Source organism: Labeo rohita, chromosome 22 (assembly GCF_022985175.1).
Source record: "Labeo rohita strain BAU-BD-2019 chromosome 22, IGBB_LRoh.1.0, whole genome shotgun sequence".
NCBI lineage: Eukaryota > Metazoa > Chordata > Actinopteri > Cypriniformes > Cyprinidae > Labeo > Labeo rohita.
Genome location: NC_066890.1, coordinates 66043700 through 66065870, shown reverse-complemented (window position 1 = coordinate 66065870; position 22171 = coordinate 66043700). Strand labels below are relative to the sequence as shown.

The 22171-nt window shown below is 40.6% G+C and overlaps 1 protein-coding gene and 2 long non-coding RNA genes across 3 annotated transcripts; 2 read left to right on the top strand and 1 right to left on the bottom strand.

Moving 5' to 3' along the window:
* The first annotated feature begins 4212 nt into the window (after positions 1-4212).
* LOC127153455 (uncharacterized) lies at positions 4213-17807 on the top strand. Its single transcript, XM_051094508.1, has 6 exons — positions 4213-5069; positions 5273-5373; positions 7230-7544; positions 7667-7963; positions 17002-17315; positions 17527-17807. Exons 1-6 carry the CDS (start codon positions 4213-4215, stop codon positions 17611-17613), a joined length of 1971 nt encoding a protein of 656 aa, XP_050950465.1. The 3' UTR covers positions 17614-17807.
* LOC127153502 (uncharacterized) lies at positions 8768-12500 on the top strand. Its single transcript, XR_007825278.1, has 3 exons — positions 8768-8921; positions 10959-11065; positions 11831-12500. It is a non-coding gene; the product is annotated as an uncharacterized LOC127153502 (long non-coding RNA).
* LOC127153501 (uncharacterized) lies at positions 12565-14775 on the bottom strand. Its single transcript, XR_007825277.1, has 4 exons — positions 14751-14775; positions 13547-13618; positions 13046-13176; positions 12565-12976 (listed from the first exon to the last, which is right to left on the bottom strand). It is a non-coding gene; the product is annotated as an uncharacterized LOC127153501 (long non-coding RNA).
* Positions 17808-22171: the final 4364 nt, after the last annotated feature.

Genomic DNA, 22171 nt, shown 5'->3' with positions numbered 1-22171 from the left:
AGCTTCACTTACAGCAGAAGTGAGTATAAGGTTTTTTTTTTTTTGATGAATCTTTGCGATCGCCTTTCCTAATAATGTGCTAGTTAGCAAATTTAGCGGATAAACACGGCTGAATGCGGCTAATGTAAACAAGACCGTCTCTCCACAGAGAGAAGAGAGGGGCGGGGTGAGCAGAGCTCATTTGCATTTAAAGCAACCTTGACCAGAATAGGATGATCTCTGCAGAGCTGATTTTGTCAAGGTAAAAAGGTTGTTGGTTTACACAACCATTGAGAATTTTTAACCAAAGTATATTATAGACTTTTTATTAGGACCCTAAAGAATCATATCAGCTTGTGGACAATGGGCATCCGATGACCCCTTTAATCCAGATCTGAGCCACTCCAGGGCTGTCATTCTTTGCGGCATGTGTGCTGACTTCATCAGCTGTAGTGGATTTGAGTAGTGCATACTCAAAATATTATCTGTAAGAAATAATGCGATGTTCACTCTGAACAAAGTAAGCTTTTATAGCATCACAGCAGCATCGTAATCAGTAGCTGTGAAATATTAATCATATGATGATATCAGAGAACACTTTTATACACACAGGTTTAGCAGGTGATCTGCTTCTGCTCCATAAAACCATTAGAGAAACTCTGCAATCAGTATGAGAGGAGAAACAATGGAGACATTTGATAAGAAATGAACAACAAATGACCTGAAGACAGTTACAGGGAAGAGAGAGCACAGACAAACACTCACAGGATCTCATGACAAGATGAAACAGTTGTTTAAGACATTTTTAACATGTTATTTCTGTTGAAATTGACACCATTGCCTACTGGAGCTCAAAGTGTTAATGTTCAGAGAGAACAGCCAAGAACAGAGTTGGATATTCACATGCAGTAACACTGAATAAACAGGCATTTATTTTAACTGTTTGTAGTTTCCCTTCATTTTACTACAGGGCAGCTTTACATCAGCGCATCTGTCATTTTATTACTGAGCCAGTTTTGAAGAGTTTGTGGACTGAAACCACTGAAGATGTTTGAGGCTGTTTTGTTCTGCTTGTGTTTGTGGTGTCTGGTTGGTGAGTTAGAATTTTTTATTTATTTTTTTTTTTTTGTGTTTGTTTTTTATTGTTTCTGTTCTTGTGCCATGTAATACAAAATTACTGGTTAATTTAACCACAGAGGATCAACATTCAAGGTTGGGCAAATGCAAACCGACAGAAAAATCCAAACTCGGAGGTGACAAAGTTATTTATATATGCTGTTATATGAGAAAATCTGGTAACACTTTACAATACGTGTGCACAAATATGCATTAATTCATGCTTAACTAATGCAGAGATAATCATAAGTTAATATTTAACTCATGAAGAACTAAACCATTTCTTAATAATTACTGCATCAGCAACAAATGAACATTCTATATGATTCATAAAAAGTAATCAATAAATTGTTATTAGTTAAATGTGTCATAATGTATTAATTTCCTAATAACTTATTTTATTAACTAATAATGTAAATTCACGTGTTAATTACCACAGTGGGTTGAAGCCACGTATTTCATCTTCCAGTTGTCTGCTTTACTCAATCATTAGCTAATGATTTGCAAATGTATCATTATGTTATGACTTTACTTGTTGAGGTACAGAACTATTAACTAATTGTTAAGTAATATGTCATTGTGGTTATGGATTTAGAATTAGTTAGTCCCGTGCCTCAACAAGTAGGCTTCAGCAGCATTTTAGTCGAAAAAAAAAAAAAAAATCATATTCAGCAAATCGTTCTGTTTCTAAGTAAAAGCAAACATGGATGTCTGGACTATTTCATTTTGTTTCTCAAAGTCGTGAGTTAATATATTTAGACAACTCTTTAGTTTCATTTCCCCTTTTGTTATATTCAGACATGTTTCCGAGTTGCCAGCATTATGGATCATTTTCACAAAAGTTTCATGACCCACAGAATATTTTGTTGTATGAACATCTGAGTATGAAATATATATATAAAAAAATAACCAAGCATCTGCTTTTAAACAACAACAACAACAACAACAAAAACCTTTATTCTAGCTTAATGCATCCTTTTTTTTAGCAACTCTTTAATGTTGGCACGTTTCAAAAACATAACAAAACATGATACAAAAACAAACTAACACATTTTAAGCAAAAAAGCTGAGAAATTTGCTTGTCTTACTAAATCTGGATTGAACTCAAAACAACGATCAAAACATAGATGGAGTAGATCGAGTCCATCCTTCAGAGCATTTCATTTAGTAACATTAAACAGTTTTGATTTATCTGCTGTTTATTGTTGATGATTGTGTTATTTTACGTACAGTTTGCATCTGTGTACACATGATATCACTTGTTCCCCTTCAGTCGTTTCACTACAACGTTACATATGGGAACTCGCTTGAGAGTCCAATCATCTCCAAGCCTTATTCAAAAGGCCAATGAACATTCATGAACATTGGCGAGTGGTATTTGCATGCCGAGCCACTCCCCCGTACATACGGGTATATAAGATGGCGGCGTGCAATCACTCATTCAGACTTTTGCTTTTGGAGCCTCGTCTTCTGAGCCAAAAAAAAAAAAAAAAAAAGAAAAGAGTTCCTGAGTTCACACTCTCTCTGCTGGCGTGCTGCCGATCTTCTAAAAGAGCTTATACTAAAAGAGCGTTCGGCAGCCGCCAGCATAATCCTGCGGGCTGCCGTTTTCACGGCATTCAAGCCTCCCGCACTCCAGCGAGCCCCGCCCGTTGAGAGCACAGTTGTGCCGCGGTTCCTCCCTGGGCGGACCGGGATTTCAAAAGAGTGAATTTCTCACGGCTGTCGAGGACATCTTCCCGGTATGTCTCTCCGGCCGTGCGCTTCCGGGTGCGGTAGTTTCCTCGCCTCTTTGGACGGACATGATCGCTGTCTCACGTGCCTGGGCTGAGCGCACGCTGAGGCAGCGTTCACGGATAGTACATGCGTTCATTGCGAACGTATGTCCATGGCTGCGTTAAAGTCCCGCCGCTCAAAAAAAAAAAAAGTGAGTAGGCACCCCTTGTTGTCTTCCCGCGGTAAATCGTTGAGCCGTCAAGGTTTTTCGGCTGCCGCGGCGAGGCACTTGGGGGACATTCAGGTGACTATGCAGAATGTTCCGTCGGCCCCCAAAGCCCCGCGGACTTCTGCGTCACCGCGCAGTCCTGTTGAGCTGCCAGAGCAGTATACCTCCCCGTACAGCGGGCTGGGTATCTCCTTTTGCGCTCCCCAGGAGATCGAGATGTCTGCTGCAGCATCAGAGGGAGAGTCTGACGATGAGGCTGACGATGAGGCGGGTCGGTACCCCTCTGCGGTTGCCGCCCCGTCTGAGACGGATGCTGAACTGTCGGCTATGCTCCTCCGAGCCGCCAAGGAGATCGGTCTGGACGTGCCCAAAACACCTCCGTCCGATCCCTCTAGGCTGGATGATTGGTTTCTGGGGAGGGCTCCCGCGGCACCGCCGCGCTCTCCCCCAGTGCCTTTCTTCCCGGAGGTGCATGAGGAGCTGGTGAGGACTTGGCGAGCCCCGCACTCTTCTCGTCCACGTCCCAGCTCCTCTCCCCTCGCCTCTCTTGGCGGCGGTGCAGCCCGGGGTTATGAGGCGGTCCCTCAGGTCGAGCGCGCTGTCGCGGTGCATCTGTGCCCGCCCGGCGCTGCCACCTGGCGGGATCGGCCCCATCTCCCCTCCAGGGCGTGTGAGTTCTCGTCCGCTCTCGCGGGCCGGACTTACCACGCCGCTGGACAGGCTGCCACCGCCTTGCACGCCATGGCCACCTTACAGGTGTACCAGGCCAAGGTGTTGAAACACCTGCACGAGAGGGGTTCTGACCAGGGTGCAATGGAGGAACTCCGCGCCGCCACCGACTTCGAAGCTGACGGCGCGTTCCCTTGGTCAGGTGATGTCCACCATAGTGGTCCAGGAGCGCCATCTATGGCTGACCCTGGCCCAGATGGCAGATGTCGACAAATCACGGTTTCTCGACGCTCCTATCTGCCAGGGCGGCCTATTCGGCGACACCGTCGAGAACTTCGCCCAGCAGTTCTCGGCGGTTCAAAAGCAGACGGAGGCGATTAAACACATCCTGCCCCGCCGCGACATTCCAACCACGTCCGCAGGGCCCCAACCTCCGCCTGCTCGTCGCCGAGGGCGCCCCCCCGCGGCTTCCAAACAACCAGCTCTGTCCCCTGCTAAGGTATATGACACCAGATTGGCAGCCCGACGTCGAGCTGGCCGTGGCAGAGCAGCGCCGCCCGCGTCTCAGGGACCGGTCACCCGCAAAAGATCTGCGAAGCGTCCCTGACGCGGGCAACCCGGAGGTGGAGAGAATCGCTCTTTGGGGGATGACAACATTAACGTCCCCACTTCCGGTGGAGGGCCGGGAGCTGTCACAGAAAGAGTCAATTCTCTCACCTCCGGGGTTCAGGCCCCGAGTTCCCTCTTTGAGCAGTGCCCAAGAAATGTCTCCTCGGATTCGGACTCGGAGCCTGATGTCGCCAGCGCGGGAACCAGGGAAGAAGGTAAGCACTACTCAGTGCAGTCTGACTTTTCTCCAGGACGTTCTTCCTTCTGGGATCAGTCCCCTTCCCCTTCCCCCCCCAGGCTGCCCCACTGCGGTCACGTCGGTCAACGTCCCTTTGATACCCCTGGCGACCAGGCTGGGAGCCTGGCTTCAGCTTCCCAGCCTCTCGCGGTGGTTGATTCGGACGGTACGTCTCGGCTATGCGATTCAGTTCGCCAGGCGACCGCCCAGGTACAGAGGCGTCCTTTTCACTTCTGTCCATTCGGACACACATGCCGCTGTGCTTCGTGCGGAGGTTGCAGTCCTACTGGCGAAGGACGCAATCGAGCCTGTCCCTCCAGCCGAGATGAAGTCAGGGTTTTACAGTCCTTACTTCATCGTGCCCAAAAAGAGCGGTGGATTAAGACCCATCCTGGATCTTCGAGCCCTGAATCGGTCCCTTCTCAGGCTGCCGTTCAAGATGCTCACGATGAAGCGCATGCTAACATGCATTCGTCCCCAGGATTGGTTCGCAGCCATCGACCTGAAGGATGCGTACTTTCACGTCTCGATCCTGCCTCGACACAGACCCTTTCTACGGTTTGCTTTCGAGGGTCGAGCGTATCAGTACAAAGTGCTTCCATTTGGCCTCTCCCTCTCTCCCCGCGTCTTTACGAAAGTCGCGGAGGCTGCCCTGTCCCCTCTTTGGCAGACGGGCATTCGCATCCTCAACTATCTCGACGACTGGCTTCTTATAGCTCACTCGCGAAATCTGTTGTGCGAACAGAGGGACTTGGTGCTCCGGCACCTCAGCCATCTGGGCCTTCCGCTCCTGACCGCACTGGCCTCCATCAAGAGGGTAGGGGACCTACAAGCTTTCTCTGTCGACGAAGCGTGCCTAGAATTCGGGCCCGGCGATTCTCACGTCATCCTGAGACCCCGGCCTGGTTATGTGCCCAAGGTTCCCACCACGCCTTTCCACGATCAGGTGGTGAACCTGCAAGCTCTGCCCCTGGAGGAGGCAGACCCAGCCTCTGCGCTGCTGTGTCCAGTTCGCGCTCTGCGTATATACGTGGACCGTACTCGGCACTTCAGACGCACCGAGCAGCTCTTCGTCTGCTTTGGAGGTCAGCAGAAAGGGAATGCTGTCTCCAAACAGAGGTTGGCCCATTGGGTGGTAGATGCCATCTCCCTGTCGTACCAAAACCAGGGAGAGCCATGCCCCTTAGGTGTTCGTGCCCACTCTACACGGAGTGTTGCCTCATCCTATGCGTTGGCTCATGGCGCCTCTCTAGCAGATATCTGTAGAGCTGCGGGTTGGGCGACACCTAATACCTTCGCCAGGTTCTACAACCTTCGTGTAGAGGCCGTATTCTCCCGTGTCTTAACATAGACATCACAGGCGAGCGGGAGTCCGGCTGGTGTCGGCTTGCTGCGCCATTCCTAATGGATCCGTGCGCTATTTCCCTCGGTTGTTCCCTCCGGCGAACCTGGGTCCTCCATGCCCCGCAGTCAGGCCTAGTGCGGAGTAGTGCTTGTCTGTGCTCCGGTTGGGTCTCCTTCGCCCAGCAGGTTGTGGCAACATGTTTCAGTATTTTTCCACGGTCAGCCAGAGGGCCGATGTTCCCTCGTATATCCCTAAAATCTATGGATATATTGAATTTCTTGTGTTCCACATGTAGAGATTTCATGTGCTCCGCCCCCCCAACTCCTGCTTCAGTACAACTGGCATCCCTGAGGGGCCCCCTATTGGCCCCCAGGGCGTTGGGAAGGTTACGCTCATATCCGTCTGCTGACACGTCCGCCTGTTGGCACGCGGTGTGTTGCGTAACGCGACGTCTGGTTCGTGGCCTGTTCCATGGGTCTGTTCCCATATGTAACGTCGTAGTGAAACGACTGAAGGGGAACGTCTAGGTTACGTACGTAACCCTCGTTCCCTGAAGGAGGGAACGGAGACGTTACATCCCCTGCCACGACCTTACGTCGCGCTGACGCCGGGCTGCAGCTCGGCTCCTCAGCAAAAGCCTGAATGAGTGATTGCACGCCGCCATCTTATATACCCGTATGTACGGGGGAGTGGCTCGGCATGCAAATACCACTCGCCAATGTTCATGAATGTTCATTGGCCTTTTGAATAAGGCTTGGAGATGATTGGACTCTCAAGCGAGTTCCCATATGTAACGTCTCCGTTCCCTCCTTCAGGGAACGAGGGTTACGTACGTAACCTAGACGTTTTTGCTTCTTTTTCACGTCTTTTGATCTGGAGATCCAGTACACTTTCAGATTTGCAATAGCACTCCCAAGTTTAACAATACAGTTTTGGTCAGTAAACCCTTACTTGAGTTCTTAACGTCACTATTCTGACTTGTGAAATTTTTCACACTCAGGGTTTAAATAACAGGATGTAATTAGAAGAACAGAAATGGGTAAAACTGAGCAAACAGAGAGAAAACTGAAACCTAAACAGAACAAACATGTTGCTGTTATTCTCATGTAGAAATGATTTGTTAAACTCAGTTATTTTGGACTGATTAAATTAAATAATATAAATATGAAGCTCAACAGCATTAGTTTTGGTGTGACATTAAACATTAAAGTGTCCTTTTTATAGTAAATGTTTCCTATATAAATCACACTTAAGTGATTAATAGTATTTTAGTGAAGCATCAACATCAAGTGACTTCAAACTGTAATCAGTGAAAAACTGTTCTTCAGGTGTGTTTGGCGACTATCTGGATTTGAAATCAGTGATAAGGGGAGATTCAGTCACATTAACGTCTTTTTCTGAAATGAAGAATGATGTGATTCAGTGGAAGTTTGGATATGAAAACACTTTAATAGCTGAAGTCAATAAACAGACCAACAGAATTGCTGTCTATGATGATGTTCTTGATGGGAGATTCAGAGACCGACTGAAGCTGGATCATCAAACTGGATCTCTTACCATCACAAACACCACAACTGAACATGCTGGAAGTTATGAACGACAGATCAACAGTAGGAAACAGTATTTTAGTCTTGATGTCATTGGTGAGTTAAATATCACTTCCACTTGTTTTATTAATGCAAACTCTTAATAATTTTCTTACACAGTCTTAATCTGTGTTGAAGTCCATTCTGTTTGTTCCCCATGTGTGTGTTTGATGATTCAGTGAAAATATCAGTGAAGGAGGGCGATTCAGTCACTCTAAACTCTGGCCTCACTGAAATCAAGGATGATGATTGGATTCGGTGGGATTTTAAAACCATTGCCATAGCTGAAATCAAGAAACAGACCAACAGCATTGCTGTATATGATGAAGTTCTCGATGGGAGATTCAGAGACAGACTGAAGCTGGACAAACAAACTGGATCTCTGACCATCACAAACACCACAACTGAACATGATGGAGATTACAGGCTACTACAAATCAGCCACAAGAGTTTTTATTTCTATCTCAATGTCATTGGTGAGTCTAAAAATATTTACATCTGCTTTTTTTCGTTCTTGCTCTCGGCGAAGGCGGTTGCATCTTTTCCCTCTCCCTCCCCTATCTTTCCTTGCTGGCTTCTCTTGTCTCGTAATTGTTAGTTCTATCTCTGAGACTTCCTTTGCCCTGCTCTCCAAATAAAAAAGGAATTATGGATTTGATCAACTGGTCTCTGAACGCAACTGACACCATCTTCTCGACGAGAAGCCTGGGTTCGGGGGAACCCAACTATCCTGCAGGAACGTTTGCAGCTGGATACATGATGGACGGGTGGGAGAAGTGGTGCGTCATGTGTCTGGCTGCTCTGTCCCTGGAGGATATTGAAGATATTTATTTATTCAGAGCTTTGATAACAGGGTTTCTGCTGATGGGATTAGGTGGGGCCCTGTGGTATCGACGGTTGGTAAAAGCGGTCAGTGCGGCTCAAAACCCCACTAAGCTGGCCGGCTGGATTGAAACGGTGGTGGTCAGAGCTGTTAGTACTCAGACTGTGGTTATGGACCGCAAATTGGAAAACATCATGGAGAAACTAGCGGCTATGCAACGGGTTTTGGACAGACCTGGAGACCAGTGATGGACATTAGATATCTGCGAATATTGACCTAAAATTGACAAAAGATCTTTTCTCTTTCGGCTTCCCCCCCCACCTCGGCCAAGGCCGTTGCTGGAGACAAACAACTTCCCCCAGAGAACAAGATAATGAGACGCTCTGAATCCCTCCTCCCCGTTCCAAGGACACCTGTTGCAGACTGGGTTTTTCCCGCAGATGGGAATTTTCCTTAGACAAAGATGTTCTAAGGGCAGAAAGGAAAATGATTGGTTGACAGATTCAACCAATGAAATTGAAGCAGAGGCGGGGTCAGGAAATTTGGACGTGTGGAGGGAATACTTCAGACAGAAACGTTATTAGTGCTTCGTGGGAGGCATTTGTTGCAAGGTAAGTGAATTTACCATGTATTTTATATAAAAAATATTAATAAATCAACATAACTCTAACGTTTACTGAGATAATTAGCCGGCAAAGACGCACAGAACAAGTAATCATCGACTACATATCATATCATATGCATTTTCATTCAACTGCTTTATCAGTCGATCGCACCAAAGCTGCTTATGGGGTAGATTGAGTAAAACATGCTTTTCCAATGCTACCGCGCTGTCCGTGATACCGATATGAGCGACAACAGAACTCGTTCAAATCTCCGTGACATTTCATTAGTCAGTTAGCGCTAGCATTAACATTAGAGCTGCTCTCAGGGCAGGAGTACTCAATAGGTTTGTATTACTGTTATTTTTAGTGCGCTGCTCTCAGGGCAGGAGTAAGAATAACAGTACTAAACTGAATTATGTGCTGCTCTCAGGGCAGGAGTACTCAATAGGTTTGTATTACTGTTATTTTTAGTGTACTATGCGCTGCTCTCAGGGCAGGAGTAAAAATAACAGTACTAAACTGAATTATGCGCTGCTCTCGGGGCAGGAGTACTCAATAGGTTAGTATTACTGTTATTTTAAGTGTACTATGCGCTGCTCTCAGGGCAGGAGTACTCAATATGTTTGTATTACTGTTATTTTTAGTGTACTATGCTCTGCTCTCGGGTCAGGAGTAAAAGTAACAGTACTAAACTGAATTATGCGCTGCTCTCAGGGCAGGAGTACTCAATAGGTTAGTATTACTGTTATTTTTAGTGTACTATGCGCTGCTCTCAGGGCAGGAGTAAAAATAACAGTACTAAATTGAATTATGTGCTGCTCTCAGGGCAGGAGTAAGAATAACAGTACTAAACTGAATTATGCGCTGCTCTCAGGGCAGGAGTACTCAATAGGTTAGTATTACTGTTATTTTTAGTGTACTATGCGCTGCTCTCAGGGCAGGAGTAAAAATAACAGTACTAAACTGAATTATGTGCTGCTCTCGGGGCAGGAGTACTCAATAGGTTCGTATTACTGTTATTTTTAGTGTACTATGCTCTGCTCTCAGGGGTAACAGTACTAAACTGAATTATGCGCTGCTCTCAGGGCAGGAGTACTCAATAGGTTAGTATTACCATTATTTTTAGTGTACTATGCGCTGCTCTCAGGGCAGGAGTAAAACTAACAGTACTAAATTGAATTATGTGCTGCTCTCGGGTCAGGAGTACTCAATAGGTTTGTATTACTGTTATTTTTACTAAACCATGCACTGCTCTCTGGGCAGGAGTAAAAATAACAGTACTAAACTGAATTATGTGCTGCTCTCGGGTCAAGAGTACTCAATAGGTTCGTATTACTGTTATTTTTAGTGTACTATGCGCTGCTCTCGGGTCAGGAGTAAAACTAACAGTACTAAACTGAATTATGTGCTGCTCTCAGGGCAGGAGTACTCAATAGGTTAGTATTAACATTATTTTTAGTGTACTATGCACTGCTCTCAGGGCAGGAGTAAGAATAACAGTACTAAACTGAATTATGTGCTGCTCTCAGGGCAGGAGTACTCAATAGGTTAGTATTACTGTACTATGCGCTTTAAGAATAACAGTACTAAACTGAATTATGCGCTGCTCTTGGGTCAGGAGTACTCAATAGGTTTGTATTACTGTTATTTTACTAAACCATGCTCTGCTCTCTGGGCAGGAGTAAAAATAACAGTACTAAACTGAATTATGTGCTGCTCTCAGGGCAGGAGTACTCAATAGGTTAGTATTAACATTATTTTTAGTGTACTATGCGCTGCTCTCAGGGCAGGAGTAAGAATAACAGTACTAAACTGAATTATGCGCTGCTCTTGGGTCAGGAGTACTCAATAGGTTTGTATTACTGTTATTTTACTAAACCATGCTCTGCTCTCTGGGCAGGAGTAAAAATAACAGTACTAAACTGAATTATGCGCTGCTCTCGGTGCAGTAGTACTCAGTTGGTCTGTATTACATTATCATTATATTTATAAAACAGTAGACAATTTCTGTATGATTGATTGATCTTTTATTTTATTCTTCAGTTACCTGGAGGAGTTGCAAAATCTGGACAAATCAAAGGAGCTAACACTGAAGATCTGATACTGCCGAGTCCAAAATGGTGCAAAAATGGAGATGTATGAAAAATGGTGTAAGTTTGGTTCCACCTGATAAAAGCACATAATAGCCAGATTCAGTCGGTAACTGTTAATCATGGGGACGCAAACAAATTTCAACATTTACAGGGCCATCCGAATCCAGAATGTTGGTGTTTTTCTCCCACCACCCTCGTAAAAATTCTCAGCCAAACTACATGCTGTTTTTTAGACACCAAGGTTGTGTGGTCGAAGAAATCGATTCAAAATGAACTACAACAAAAATATTTCATAACTTCTCCAGCACAGCGGGTAGGAGCTGTTAAGAACAAAAAGACAAGAAAAGTACTTAAACATTTTAAATTAGTCATTATTATGGCAGTAATAGGTATGCAATACAATTTTAAAATATAGGCCTACAATTACATACATAAAAATATAAACCAAGCAGCCTTGTCATTATAGTCCCTCATGTCCACTGCGTTCTCTAAATTTTGAAAATACCCAAAATATCAAAATCAACTGTGGCGGCAGATCATTTTCTTATTTAGCGCCCACATTCTGGAACAATCTAGCTAACACTGTTCAGGAGGCAGACACACTCTGTCAGTTTAAATCTAGATTAAAGACCCATCTCTTTAACCCAGCCAACACAACACATTAACACATTTCTATAATTCAAGTCCATTAAAGGATGGTTAGGCTGCATTAATTAGGTCAACCGGAACTAGGAATAATTTTCATAACACCTGATGTACTCATTGCATCGTAAGAAGAATGGCATCTACACTAATATTAGTCTGTTTCTTTCTTATTCCAAGGTCACCAGATGATGGATCAGCAGCTAGAGACGACCTCTACATCCCTAAATGTCCTAAATGAGTCCTCTGCAATCTGACTTTGCTGCAACATGGAACTTTTGCATTATTGACACACTATTGTCCTATTAAAAACTGTTGCTTTGACACATCCTGTTTTGTTAAAAAGCGCTGTATAAATAAACATGATTGATTGATTTACCTCATGTAAATAAGAGGTTGCATGCAACTTATTTCTGCTAATCTTCACATTTCTCATGACACCTATCATTTTGAGAGATAAAATTTAAGAAAACCATTTCAGCTATAGTGGGTCTATTTTTGAACCTGAGATTTAAATAAATAACGTATTATTAAATTTAAATTTATTCTTAATCCAAGCATGTGACATTTAATGTATAGCAGACAACTATGTGACAGGCCATATGAGCAGTGCATTCCTGGGTTCATATGATCACACTGTGAATAAATCAAATCCATGAGTTTTATCACTGAGGTGCCATGTACATCAATTTTTACATATGTTCCTACTGTCCGAATAGGGCTTCTCTCACATTCACTTGGTGATACATAAATGTGATTACAAAAGGTACCAGTCAATTTTTGTGCAACCACTTAATGTTTCTCCCATGGACTATTGCAGAGAAATTAAGACTTGTAATTTTAATTATAACTTGTGAGTTATTTATTTTTTAATAATCGTGTTGTTAATGTTGTATCATTCAATGTCTGTTGTACAGATTGTTTAAGAACAAAATGAAAGAAATGTTGATTGAAAATAATCAGTTTATGGGTGCAATATTACAATAAAATAAGTTTAATTATGACTTCTTTCTTTTTTTATACAATTACAAATTACAAACAAATCCAGTGAGTTAAATGCATGTATAAAACACAGGAACGTTTCACAACAAAAAAGTTCAGCAAGATGTATTATTAAACTGCTGTAGTCTTAACTAGTGGATATCATCATTCCTAGAGGTTTTTAAGTGTTTTATTTTTGTATTTTTTATTTTTATTTTAGACATGAGTCAACAAATTTGAACAGGCTCCCTTTAAACCAAGCCCAAAGTCAGAGGTTGCTTTTCCAAATATCTTCTCAAAGCCAGTCTCTCAGTCTCCAGAAATCTTTGTAAGGTCTTCCTGCAACTGAAATGCATAAAGAATTTTGTTTCAGTTTACACCGACAGTCATAATAAAAGAAAAAAAGAATTTTACCTAAACTATTTAGTATGGGATATTGAATCATGAACATCCTCATTTTCATATATTTTCTGGACCAATTTCTTTTGTGCAAGAAACTTCCATGCCAGGAACACTACATCACTGACCATCTCACTGTACAGCATCTGAAATATAGCAATGTAAACAAACAGAATTACTAGCAAAATCATAAGATTAAAGATAAAAATCACTTACAACTCTGTCAAAATTGACAATTTCTTAAGGACATGTAATACATCCTTAAACCCTGCCATTCCTAGAGCCTACTATACTCTGTTTGGCCTCAGCTACAACCACAATGATTGAGGGCAGATCAGAGTAGACGTTTGAGGGAGAGCTAATGAAGTCCATAGGCTGGAATTATGCAAAAAAAAAAAAAAAAAAACCTAACCTAAGGTAATTGGTAACAGGAAGTGAGACTGGAGTTTCTGACACTTAATATGGGCACTTAAAAAAAAAAAAACAAGATTCTCAACTAAAACTAGATGAACTTACAAAGACAGTCCAGAGATTCCCTTTCTCCAAGTATGGACCAGTGATGACTTCTGCTTTTTCCAAGAAGTTTTTCTGCAAAGAGAACAAAAACTACATGAAAGAGTCAATGACAGGCCTATAGTCATACAGAAATACTTTGAGGTGCGTAGTGCATAGTACATGACAAATAACAGTAATACAAACCTACTGAGTACTCCTGCCCCAAGAGCAGCGCATAATTCAGTTTAGTACTGTTATTTTTACTCCTGCCCTGAGAGCAGCACATAGTTTAGTAAAAATAACAGTAATACTAACCTATTGAGTACTCCTGCCCCAAGAGCAGCGCATAATTCAGTTAAGTACTGTTAGTTTTACTCCTGACCCGAGAGCAGCGCATAGTACACTAAAAATAATGGTAATACTAACCTATTGAGTACTCCTGCCCTGAGAGCAGCACATAGTTTGGTAAAAATAACAGTAATACAAACCCACTGAGTACTCCTGACCAGAGAGCAGCGCATAGTACACTAAAAATAAAGGTAATACTAACCTATTGAGTACTCCTGGCCCAAGAGCAGCGCATAATTCAGTTTAGTACTGTTATTTTTACTCCTGCCCTGAGAGCAGCGCATAGTACACTAAAAATAACAGTAATACTAACCTATTGAGTACTCCTGCCCCGAGAGCAGCGCATAATTCAGTTTAGTACTGTTATTTTTACTCCTGCCCTGAGAGCAGCGCATAGTACACTAAAAATAACGGTAATACTAACCTGTTGAGTACTCCTGCCCCGAGAGCAGCGCACAATTCAGTTTAGTACTGTTATTCTTACTCCTGACCCGAGAGCAGCGCATAGTACACTAAAAATAACAGTAATACAAACCTATTGAGTACTCCTGCCCTGAGAGCAGCTCTAATGTTAATGCTAGCGCTAACTGACTAATGAAATGTCACGGAGATTTGAACGAGTTCTGTTGTCGCTCATATCGGTATCACAGACAGCGCGGTAGCATTGGAAAAGCATGTTTTACTCAATCTACCCCATAAGCAGCTTTGGTGCGATCGACTGATAAAGCAGTTGAATGAAAATGCATATGATATGATATGTAGTCGATGATTATATACTTGTTCTGTGCGTCTTTGCAGGCTAATTATATCAGTAAACGTTAGAGTTATGTTGATTTATTAATATTTTTTATATAAAATACATGGTAAATTCACTTACCTTGCAACAAATGCCTCCCAGGAAGCACTAATAACGTTTCTGTCTGAAGTATTCCCTCCACACGTCCAAATTTCCTGACCCCGCCTCTGCTTCAATTTCATTGGTTGAATCTGTCAACCAATCATTTTCCTTTCTGCCCTTAGAACATCTTTGTCTAAGGGAAATTCCCATCTGCGTTTTTCGCACTCCACAGGCTTACACGCACACATACATACGTACATAGCTACAGATTGACAATCAATGCCTCCCCCAGCATCCCACACCTTTGTGTGCTTTTACCCCCTGTGTGGGTAGGCGGGTCTGTGACCAGCGCTCTTCTAGGTGCAGGACCGGATGGCTGTTGCCTACATTGGACTACTTCCACATCCCCTGTCCCCCTCCCCTGTTGCAATGTTATGTCTATGTTTATGTGCTTATGTGCTTTTCCCCTGATCTCACACTGCCCTACTTGAAGGACAGTCTGGGAGTTTTTTTTTTTTTTTTTCCTTTTTCCTAATGTATCTTATTTTCTTATTTTATATGCTTCCCCTCGACTGACCTGTCTTCCCCCAAAATGTGATGTTTGTGTATGGTCGGAGGGGTCCAATTTCACTGCATGTAACAGTGTATGTGAAAATTAAAGGCTTCTATCTATCTATCTATCTATCTATCTATCTATCTTAATGACAAAAGTGAAATTCATTCATTCACCATTATGTTTTTTTTTTGTTTTTTTTTTTTGTTTTATGATATTGTTTATGTGGCAGAACACAGAGGTTTAACAAATTAAATGTCATGCCTCTTTGAGATGGCACCACGAGGCATCCAAGAAAACAAACAGACAGAGACACAAACTCCATTTGATGAATTTAGAGCATGTTTAACTCTAACTTTGAGTGTTTGTGATTCTGTGTGAGGATGCCTGTGAGTCTTACAGCCAAACACAGAGCAGGATGATGCCAGGATCGCTTTATTGTCCAACACTCACTAAAAAACCTTTGTTGGTCAGGTTCATAATCTGTACAATCAAATTGGTGGGCAGGAGGAATATTCCCGACATGACTTTGAGGTGGTCTTATTCAAATAACTAGCCCAGTTACGTAAAAAATGGCAGCAAAATCAAACAGCATGCCAGATGACACCATTTCAGACACAGACAGTTTATAACAAACTGGCTGTAAGTTTTCTTTCAGCTTTTCTGAGCTGGCAGACACAGCAGAAACTTAACTAAATGCAAGAGAAAGCTAAAAAAGTGAAAATTTCATCTGTTGTCACCTTAAAATTACAAGAAATGAGCTTGTAAAAAGCGTTCACGTCCTCCTACAGCTCGTTATTACAGCTCGTAGGCTGGGAGTTTTCTGAGAGTTACGGCTTGTACCATTTGACTGCTGCACTAAAAAAAATGGTGGCACTTCCAGTAGTAAAATGTAGATAAGCAGTTATTTTGTAATATTTATGTTTTAAAAATCATGTAATTGACTTTTGCCAATGTAGACTTATTTCTTAACCCATTTAATCCCGCCGGTCACAATAGTGACCGTAAAAACGTTTTTAATTTATAAAGCTTTACAATCTAAAAATAAAGGGTCTCAATTAAATTTGTGCAGTTTCACATGATTATTGCAAATTGTCACATGACCAGAGCTGTTTATTTCCTGTTTGCACCTTGAGAAGATGATGACTGCATCAAAGCTCCAAAACAAAATGGTTTAAAATATGTATAAAGATACAACAAAGATTTTTGGTTCACATTGTCTTTAAGGTGTCTAATATTAATAATTCACGCATATTCAGTTTTGTTGAGTGTGGTCTTAGAATGAGTAAACATATTGATGGTCACAACAGTGACTGGTGGGATAATTGTGAACTTAGGTATACAATATAAATCCAATTGCAGTTGTTGGTGAAAATTACACTAAAATGTTGCAATGACAAAATATTGCACTAAATAAAAAAAAAAAAAAAAAAAAAAAAAATGTAATATGAACATAACTGAAAGACATGCAGCACTGAGTTAAAATGCATAATTCCCAGCTCTGAATACACGTGTTGTCATCTCAGTATAACGGGAATTATTCAGTGACATGAACGCAGTCTAATTTCTGTAATCTTGAGATGAACACATGACTTTATATTCAGAGCTGTTCACATCCTCCAACCTGTCACATTTATTTAAAATTCAAATGTTAAACTATTTAATTTAATAAGCCATCATAATCCGTTTGTCTGTGACAAACCCTGTTTTGTTTATTCTGTGTGTTTGGTGATACAGTGCCAGTGCTGGAGGGAGATTCAGTCACTCTAAACTCTGATCTCACTGAAATCAGTGATGGTGATGAGATTCAGTGGAGGTTTGGAGATGAAAAAACTTTAATAGCTGAAGTCAATAAAAAGGCTGACAGATTCAACACATATGATAATGTTCCTGATGGGAGATTCAGAGACAGACTGAAGCTGGACAAACGAACCGGATCTCTGACCATCACAAACATCACAACTCAACATGATGGATGTTATGAACAACACAACAGTTTTTATAGCAGGTCGTACAGGAGACTTTATTTATTTTTTGTTTCACCATCTACAGTGAGTCAAATATCAGTTTCATGTGTTTTATTTATTACAGTTCAATCTAAAGAAACATTTTTTCATGACTAATTACAATTTACATTGACAGCCAGGTTTATATTTAACTTTCTATTAAATGTTCTTAATCATCCTGCTTAATCTCGATGTTTGTTGCTTCTTCTTGATCTTCATTCCTCCTCATTTATCTTTATTCTCTCATGTTTTCCAGCTCGTCCGCCTGTTCCTGTCATCAGCAGTAACTCTTCACAATGTTCTTCATCATCATCCTCATGTTCACTGTTGTGTTCAGCTGTGAATGTGAGTGATGTGAGTGTCTCCTGGTTCAAAGGAAACAGTTTATTGTCCAGCATCAGTGTGTCTGATCTCAGCATCAGTCTCTCTCTACCTCTGGAGGTGGAATATCAGGATAAAAACACCTACAGCTGTGTGATCAACAATCCCATCAGAAACCAGACTCACATCTCAACATCACTCAACTCTGTCACACGTGTGCAGGAACGACAGAGCTGATTTTAGTTGATGTCTGCACTGATATTAGCTTTTTGACTGAGCTGATCTCAGTTTGATGTTTTTATTCCTCAGACTCCGCCCACTGTTGTGGTTCTACTGAAGCTGTGATCCGATTGGTCCTTTCTGCTCTGGTGGGCGTGGCTACTGTCATTGTTCTGCTTTATGACATCAGATCCAGAAGAGCTGAACAAGATCAAGCACAGATTCACACATCAGGTGTGACGATGTCATTTCTCACAAACTGTTTTTCCAACATTAATATTTGTGAGATTTATTAATTTATGGCTTGATATGTTCATCGTTTTCAACTTTAAAGGTTCTTTAAGTGTTTTTTTTTTCTTAAAGCAGATTGATTATTTGAACTTTAAAGGTTTTCAGTATCAGATTTTTTAAATTTATTTTTTCTTTTAGTGTTTTTGTCTCTTTCAGTATCAGATATATTAAAAAAAGGCTTTGATTGTATTTTTACTACTTTTTGTTTTGTTTTTGTTTTTTTACTGTGTTTTCACTTGCCTTTATCAATAAAGTTGAGGTTCAACAGTCTCTCCACATTATTACATTTATAATGTCGAGTGCCTTTATTTTAAAGAGCTCAGCAGTGCATCACATATAGAGCTTTACATCATTAAAATATTATTTAAAACATTATTTGTACATGTTTACATTATTACTAGCTCATTCATTTTCTTTTTGTTTTTCTATCTTCAGTATTTGTGATGTTATCCAGCAATTGTGTCAGTTACTTAAGAAAGCCACTAGATGTCATTGTGTTAAGCATTATGCAACTAGCAATGCAGACATGTCTCAACAGACTGAAATATTTTATTCAAATTACTGTACCAGGAGTGAACTCAAACTAAAAACAGCTTTTTGTGAAAGCGACATGTGGATACCTTGAAACCACCAGGAAATTTGAGGCTACCGGTAAATGTTGACTGCAACTTGCACAGTTTTGGGCAGCAATTTGAGTTAAACATGGCAGGAGTGTTTTTAAGTGTCTGTAATGTCAGCAGACTTCCAATACTGTGTATGTCCCTTGATAGGCGTGTTTTGAAGGCCTCATGGCCTAAATGAGTGTGAGAGAAAAACACTCCCAAAGCATAACGTTTCCACCTCCATGTTTGATGGTGGGGATGGTGTTTTTGGGGTCATAGGCAGCATTTCTCCTCCTCCAAACACGACGAGTTAATGCCAAAGAGCTCGATTTTGGTCTCATCTGACCACAACACTTTCAGCCAGTTCTTCTCTAAATCAATCAGATGTTCATTGGGCCTGCGCATGTGCTTTCTTGAGCAGGAGGACCTTGTGGGCACTGCAGGATTTCAGTCCTTCACAGCATAGTGTGTTACCAATTGTTTTCTTGGTGACTATGGTCGCAGCTGCCTCGAGATCAATGACAAAATCCTCCTGTGTAGTTCTGGGCTGATTCCTAATCATTCTAATGATCATGCAAACTCCACGAGGTGAGATCTTTATTGGTTTTGTAGACCATTCCAGCCTTGTGTAGGTCTACAGTCTTGTCCCTGACATCCTTGTACAGCTGCTTTGTCTTGGCCATGCTTTGGAGTAATCTTTGTTGGTTGATCACTTCTGGGGAGGGTGACTGTGGTCTTGAATTTCCTCCATTTGTACACAATCTGTCTGACTGTGGATTTGTGAAATCCAAACTCTTTAGAGATGGTTTTGTAACCTTTTTCAGCCTGAAGAGCAACAACAACTCTTTTTCTTCAGAGATCTACTTTGTTTGTACAATGATTCACTTTCACAAACAGACTTTAATAGATCCCTGATTTTTAATTGTCATCCTATTGAGTGAAAACACTTCTGAACAGATAGACTCTATTTTCATATTTCATCAAAAAAAACAAAAAAACAAAAACAGCAGATGGCGCTGTCGGTCAATTTACACTAGTCTCCTGAGACCCAAAACACCCATTTACATTTTCAGGGAATACAGCAGACTAATGTGAGTGGGGAACAGATGAGTTTCTGTCTTACTATATAATTAACCATTTAGATGTTTTCACAAAGCGACCCTATACTACAATGTCAGTGAAATTCACAATAAGTGCTGTATGTGTTAACATGATTGATCAGTTCAAAAATAAGTAGAGACATGGCTAAACATTTAACTAAGCAGTCTTTCCCTATAAAAACTGATCCATTCTCCGTATCCTCTGTTGGATCGCGGGATATAGAATATACACATATGTTGATACAATTGTTGTACATTCAAAACAATGCAGGAGTATAATAACAATATATCATGTCACAATATATTGTAATACTAAATTACAAATGTATTATGCAGAGTGACAATATTGTGTACCAAAAATGAAAGCTTAGACAATTTAATTTAGTATCAGATATGGTAATATCACCCAAGAGGTAATTAATTATCAACTTAAAAAACTGAAAACAAATCACATTATTTAGTACAATATCTAAAACATTTGTGCAATCATATATGTATAAAATAATTATGTATTTTTTAGCTAAGCAAAATGATAAATATTTATCTTCTGGTGTCACTTTTGTCCTGTGAATTGGGGAGAAGGATCAAGTTCACACTGATATAATAATAAATTCAGCATTTTGATGAACAGTGGTTTATCAGTATTTCAGTAAGATTTTAACAATGATTAAACAATAATATTTGGGGTTGAAGACCATGCCAGTGTTCTTTTGTCATGTTTTCTTGATGACCATGAAAAGAATTAAAATACAGATATGAGCATAGTATCATTAGAAACTGCAATGGTCTACTTTTAATTGCATATAGTCATAATAACAAAAACAATGTGCTTTTGTAAAATAAAGAAAACAAATTGTGTGTTCTCTCTGTCTCTGGGAACTTTCTTCACAGGCACATGAATAAAACAACCTGAATCTCAGTGAATATGTGCCTCACATACATGTATACATATATGTATAAAAAAGCTTGAAATGTGTACTTTTAAATAACCGAAATTAAATTGAAAACAAATATTCTCTGATTATATAATCTGGACAGTAAGGACTCTTCTCAGAGTGACTCAGATGAAGAATAGAGATAGAGCCATGTAGGAGATAGAGCCTCTAATATAATTCCTGACAGTAGATTTTGATTCTTAACTTCATGAGTTAAAATGTTGCTCAGATATATATAAAAAGCTACATATTTTTAGATGGATATTTCCAAACGGGCTATTATCCAACTAAAATCTGTATTTAGAGTAAAATATTGGTTGAAATATGAAATATCTCCTTGCAGGCCACTTTTAGTTTTAAATGTGGTGCAAGGCATGTATATAAACTATGCTATATGTAAACAAATATAATAATAAACTATGAAACCCTTCTGAAAATTAAAGTTGGTTTTACTATAGTAAAAATGTGGTAACCATGTTTTTTACAGGTTAACATTTCTTTAATGGCAGCTTTACTACAAATACCATGGTATTTATTTATTTAGATTATATGTTGGTACATTTACATAGCTGAATCACAATAAAGCTCACCTGAACTTAAACTAGTTTGATTATAGTAACCTATTTGTATAATTAGATTAGCCTACTAGGTTGTCTATGCATAGTTTTATAATTATTCTTTATACTATATTTCTCTCCACTGTAGGCCATGCCTCAACATATAAAGCAGAATTTCAATAAATGTTCACAATAAAGGGGTTTCGGGTCTCAGCAAATTAGTGTAATTGACTGACAGCACCATCTGCTGTTTTTGGGAAAGGAAGTTGCTCAGTTGCATATGTGAGAAAATCTGCCTGCACGCATTTGTGAGATTCCTCAGAAAAAGGCAACTGAGTCTCACAGATGTAACACACAATACATTTGTCCATACCACTGCATTTTCTCTCAAATAGAGTTTTGTATTTGCGAATCACTTTACGTTTGTTTGACAGTTGAGTTTTTCTTTGCAAAGCAGATTGTTTATTTGCAAAGCGCTGGATTTTGATTAATATTGGCACAAAATTCACTCTATATACAAAGGCTTGTTTACATCATAGATAATAATTTAGCATCAAATGTTACATGGCAAAAAATTAAAACATTTTGATGTCGATGAGAGTCTTGTGAGCCCAGTGCCGTTTAGTTTCGCTTTACTCATTCATTCATTTTTGGCTTGACATTTCTATTTTGTATTCACTATAGCCTAATTTGTGTTTTCCTTTATAGTTTGATATAAAATTTTATAGCTACTAATTTTTCATTCTTGTTCTGTAATACTTTTAAATGTAACGTTTGTTGTGGATTAAGAACTATAAATAGACTATAATATTTATAAATGTTTTGTTATATTTATTGGTATTTAATGTACATACTGTACACACGAATGCCATTTTT